Consider the following 6000-nt stretch of genomic DNA (forward strand, 5'->3'; position numbering starts at 1 on the left):
TTACAGTCCATGAGTTGAATGTGTATTAGATGATGAAAATGGAATCAATTTATTACTGCCTGAAACAATGGTGGAGGAGATAAGATCAGGATAGCAAACTGATTACACATGTGACTTCCCTTCCTGCATTAAATCCCATTGAAATGAAAGATTTTTATTATTTATTTATCTACTTATTTTTGGCCACGCTGTGTGGCTTATGGGATTTTAGTTCCCCTACTAGGGATCGAACCCGGGCCCTCTGCAGTGAGAGCATGGAATCCTAACCACTGGACCACCAGGGAATTCCTGAAAGATTTTTAAAAAGGATGGTAATGCTAGAAAACAAGAAGTGGGGGGCACCAGCAGATGGGAAATTTTGAGAATATCTGGAAAGATAGATAGCAGGTGGTTTCAGATGGACAAAGAAAAAAGATGAGAGAGCACTTCAGTCTTAGAACTCAGTGCTCTGTGGTCTTCTTTTGGTGATCGCATGCAGACCCAAACTTTAAATACTCTCTAAATGATCAAATTTACATCTTTAGCTCACCACTTAAATATCTTAACAGGTCCAGATTCACTGTATCCAAAACCAAACTCCTGGTCTTCCCTCCCTGTATCTACTTCTTCCTCAGCCTTTCCTGACACACTAAACACCCACTCCATTCTTCCAGATACTTACACACAAATCTTTGACTTATCCTTTACAGCTCTCTTTCTCTCATACTCACATCCAACTGTCAGCAAACACTATTAGCTCTACCTTCAAAATACAGCCAACACCAGCCACCTTCTATTATCCCCACTGCTATCATCCTAGTTCATGCCAATCATCATCTCTCACCAGTACTACTCCAATAAGCCTCCTAATTGGTCTCCCTGAGTTTACCCTTGTGCTCTCCATTCTAATCTCAGAACTGGTTCCTTCCAATTGTAAGTCAGATCATGACACTCTTCTGCTGAAAGCTGGGCACTGGCCTCACTTAGAATAAGAGCCGAAATCCTTACGATGGTTCTGTATTGTTTTATACAGTCACACCTGCTCCTTCCCCATTGCATTGCTGTGACCTTCTGACCTCATCTCCTGATACTGTCCCCTCACTCTCTCTACTACAGCCACTTTGACCTTTGTGATGCTTCCCAAACATCCTGAAGTACACTCCCTCCTCCATATGATTGCTATTCCTTAGATTCTTCTCCCAGATATCCATCCACATAGCTCACTTGATAAAGGGCATCCCCAGCAAACATCATACTATTGAAAATTTGAAAGCATTTTCTTTGAGAGGAGATATAAGACGAGGATTTCCATTACTATTAGTTCTACTTATCACTGTATTCTGTATCCTGCCCAGTTGCAGTAAGGAACAACAACAATAGCGACAACAAAAATACAAAGACTGGAAAGAAATAAATATAAAATATAGTTATTTACCAATGATACGGTAGACAGTAAAGAAAATTCAACAAAACTATAGAAAGTAGAATTTAGCAAGTTCACTTGAATATGAAGTCAACACACAAAATAAATTTTAATTTAATTAAGCATGCACAAAAAAAAAGAAAATGAAAATTTCAGAAAGATATCGTTTAGCACATAATTAAGAGAGTGTGGTATTTGTGTAGGGGTTGATAAATAGACCAGTGGAATATGGTAGAGAATGCAGAAATAGGCCAGGGACACTTGACATATGGAAAAGGTGGTATTGAAAACCAGTGATGAAGAGATAGACTTTGAAATAAGTCTTTCTGGTACAATAGATGATTAATATTTAACAAGGGAAATTGGATCCCTACATATATAAAAATTGGATCCCTATAACTGTATAAAAATCAGTTCTGGGGATTAAAGGCTTAAATGTGGTAGGCAAAACATATATGGCTTTTAGAAGGTAATAAAGGCAAATATCTTTGTTCTCAGAGTAGAAAGGGACTTTTTATACAAAAATTACAAACTACAGAGAAAAGATTAATACACTTAAACAGGGTAAGAGAATATCCCTGTAATAGATACCATGGGATTGCTCATCCAGCTCTTATCTTTAATTACCTGCCTGTTGGATATATATACATTGTACAGTTCAGATTTGAACTGAGCAGGTCCACTTATACACAAATTTTTTAAAAATTAATTTATTGACTTTTTGGCTGCACTGAGTCTTTGTTGCTGTGCACGGGCTTTTCTCTAGTTGCAGCGAGCGGAGGCTACTTTTCCTTGCGGTGTGTGGGCTTCTCATAGGGTGGCTTCTCTTGTGGAGCACGGGCTCTAGGCATGCGGGCTTCAGTAGTTGCGGCCCTCGGGGTCAGTAGTTGTGGCCCTCGGGGTGAGTAGTTGTGGCACACGGGCTTAGTCTGCAGCATGTGGGATTTTCCTGGACCAGGGCTCGAACCCGCGTGCCCTGCATTGGCAGGCGGATTCTTAACCACTGTACCACCAGGGAAGCCCTACACAGATTTTTTAAAACTAAATACATACTACAGTACTACACGATATCAGGTTGGTTGAATACCTAGATGTTGAACTGTGGATATGGGAGGGCTGACTGCAAAGTTATGTATCGATTTTTGACTGTGTGGAATGTCCATGCCCCTAACCCCTGTGTTGTTCAAGGGTCAGTTGTGCGTGTGTGTGTGTGTATACATATATATATATAATTTTACAGTCTTTTGTGATACATCTCTAAGAAGGAGAAAAAAATAAGCTACAGACTGAGGGAAGATATTTTAACCTGTATAGCTGACAAAAGATTAATATCCAGCATTAAGAAAGATTTTCTTCGGACTTCCCTGGCGGTCCAGTGGTTAAGGCTCTGCGCTTGCATTGCAGGGGGCAGGGGGTCAATTCAATCCCTGGTTGGGGAACTAAGATCCCTCATGTCACATGGCGTGACCCAAAAAAAAAAAAAAAAGAAAAAGAAAGAAAGATTTTCTTCAAATCATTAAGAAATGCAAAACAATAATGGGATAGCATTCTCACTCTTGCCAATTGGTAAGAATCAACAAGTCTGACAAACCACTGTTGGTAAGGGTGTGTAGAAACTAACCCTTGGTACTTCTTCTGTGTGTGTAAGTTGGCAGCACTGCTTCAGAGAACCGCAAATAAATCAAATGTATTAATTTGATTATATACTGTATGTATTTATACTGTATATGTACAGTATTTTATAGATATATAGAAAAATAGATACACACACAACAAATTTTGAACGAGCAAGGTACGTAGCGTTTGTGAATACATGCATAAGAGCAGTAGTTTAAAAACATGCATAGGAACCATTGACATCAAATTCAGGATAGAAGTTACCTCTGGAGAAGGAGGGAGTGTGGATCCAAGAGAGACATACATGGACTTGAACCGTGGTTCTAATATTTTATTCTTTAGGATGAAATCTGAAGCAGAATTGTTAAGATTTGATAGGTGGGTACGTGGGTATTCATTACATTATTCATTATAATTGCCTGACCTTTAAAAAAAATTAAACCCAAAGAACCACTTTTTAATCAAAGAGAAAGTTCTTCTGTGGATCACTCCTGGCTTAAGGGTTGAAGATGGTTGAGAGAAGCAGACTAGAGCACCAGGTAAATCCTAGAATGCCAAAACTATAGCAGAAAGCAGAGAAAAAGAAAAGGAAGTGGCTATCTCCAGCAGTTTTCCTCCATGTTAAAGGTCTGAAGTGGGAGTCCTGACAAAGATCAGTGCCGGGTGGAGGCTTGTGCCAGAGAGGCAAGCACTGCACCAGGTCAGACCTCATGCTCCAGACCCAGAGGGTAAGCTCTCCTGCCTCTCTCCTCCCTTCCCCCAAATCGCCAGAGGCAGCCATGCATCCTGCAAACAGGAATTTGCATTTGGAATGAGGAAATACACACATATGAAGAGATAACCAAGTATCATACAATATTTGAAGGCATTAAGGAGGCACTCACAAACAGCAAGGAGACCTACTGACCACTTAACTGATTAATAGAGGAAACCAAAGAAAATGCAAAAGTAACTAAGATTAATGGTTTCAGAGAGATTCAAGAATTTACCACATACAACCAATTAAAGAAAAAATAAGTTGCTATGAAAAGAATAACAATTGGAATAATCAGAAATTGAAAATAAAAACTGAGAAAAAAACAAAAAACCTCTCTTGAGTTGGAATATCTAGCCAAGAGAGTATATTGCAAAAAGAAATGGAAAGTTTGAAAGAAAAATTTAAGTGCCATGGGGATAGATATATAAGTTCCAATATCCACATAATGGAAATTCCCAAAGGAGAGAGAAGAAAAAGTGTGTGGGGGGTAGGTGGGGGGAAGCAATAATAAAAGAAAGAAGAGCATTTCATGCAGTTGAAATTAATGAAGGTTTTCATCCTTAGAGAATAGACAGGAGCAATGTTCCCAATATCCAGGTCTTCCTTCCTGCTGGGTTTTGTAAGAAGTAAATAAACATCCTTTTGACCATTCACTGTCTCACCTAGTTTCCTGGCACTTCTCTCATTGCAACAAGAAAGGAACAGAGTGATCTGACCCAGACGGGGCATCCGTTATTTTGTTAATTTCCCCCACTATTATGGCTGCTTCACCCCCATCCCCACTGGAGGTGGCACATCAAGACTGAATCAAATTTTTGTCACCCTTCAGCATCCCTGGTGTAATGATGTGTCTATACTTTCATTTTGGCAGTGTACTGTTTTCATTGTTTTGGTGATGATGTACAAATAATTAAACCTTTGTATATCACTGGAATTAACTAAGTCTTTGTAAACAGCCAGGTATGAAATTTACATAGATTGTATTTCAATATAAAATTGTTTGAGAGTGCTTTGGAGAAATGATTGCCGTCAAGAAGATATATTACAAAGTAAAACTCACCAGATAAACTGTTTTTCATACCAGGTCTTGCACAGTCAGGTTCTTGGGGCTGTTTTGATGAGTTTAACAGAATTGAATTGCCTGTATTATCAGTGGCAGCCCAACAAATTTACATTGTTTTGACAGCAAGAAAAGAGAGAAAAAAACAGTTCATTTTTTCTGATGGTGATTGTGTTGATTTAAATCCAGAATTTGGAATCTTCTTAACAATGGTGAGAACATAGGTTTTATATATTTTTAAATTTTTTATTGAAGTAGTATAGTTGATTTACAATGTTGTATTACTTTCTGGTGTACAGCAAAGTGATTCAGTTTTATATATGTATATATTCTTTTTCATATTCTTTTCCATTATAGCTTATTATAAGATATTGAATATAGTTCCCTGTGATATACTGAGACCTTGTTTTTATCTATTTTATATATAGTAGTTTGTATCTCTAATCCCAAACTCCTAATTTATCCCTCCCCCACCCCCTTTCCCCTTTGGTAAACATAAATTTATTTTCTATGTCTGTGTGAGTCTGATTTTGTTTTGTAAATAAGTTCATTTGTATCATATTTTAGATTCCACATATAAGTGATATCATATGATATTTGTCTTTCTCTGTCTGATTTACTTCACTTAGTATGATAATCTCTAGGCCCATCCATGTTGCTGCAAACGGCATTATTTCATTCTTTTCACCTCCTTGGTCAGGTTTATTCCTAAGTATTTTATACTTTTTGATGCGATTTTAAAAGGGATTGAAGAACATAGGTTTTAAATGCAATTTATTGGTTTAATTGTTACAGACTCAAATAAAAGTAAGCATGTATTAGTGGGTAAATGACTGACAATCCAGGGGTCAGAGTATAGTCCCTGTTATATGAATTTTTTTTTGAGTAGTGAAAATAATCCAGACAGAAGATAAAATAGTGATATGTTAAAAATAAAGATAGCTACTGTTCATTGAGCACTAATTTTGTGTAAGGGGATGGGCTAAATATTTTATATATTGTATCAGACAGGGGGGAAGCTACAATAACAATCTCCCAAATTTTAGTGGTTTAAAACCTCAAGGATGTATTATTCTCTCATGCCCCATGTCCACTTCGGGTTGATGGTATCGGATGGAGAGGGCAGGGGATGCTTTACATGTCCTTACTCTGGTACTGTCTCAA

General features: G+C 37.8%; 1 protein-coding gene across 2 annotated transcripts in view; it reads left to right on the plus strand.

Moving 5' to 3' along the window:
* Positions 1-6000, plus strand: part of DNAH8 (dynein axonemal heavy chain 8) — a 320651-nt gene that overhangs the window by 141818 nt on the left and 172833 nt on the right. For both annotated transcript variants that reach the window (XM_049715770.1, XM_004267646.3), the window contains one exon: positions 4861-5048. In XM_049715770.1, coding sequence (XP_049571727.1) covers positions 4861-5048 — 188 coding nt within the window. The remainder of the gene's footprint in view (positions 1-4860; positions 5049-6000) is intronic.

The sequence above is a fragment of the Orcinus orca genome, chromosome 10 (assembly GCF_937001465.1).
Source record: "Orcinus orca chromosome 10, mOrcOrc1.1, whole genome shotgun sequence".
Lineage (NCBI taxonomy): Eukaryota > Metazoa > Chordata > Mammalia > Artiodactyla > Delphinidae > Orcinus > Orcinus orca.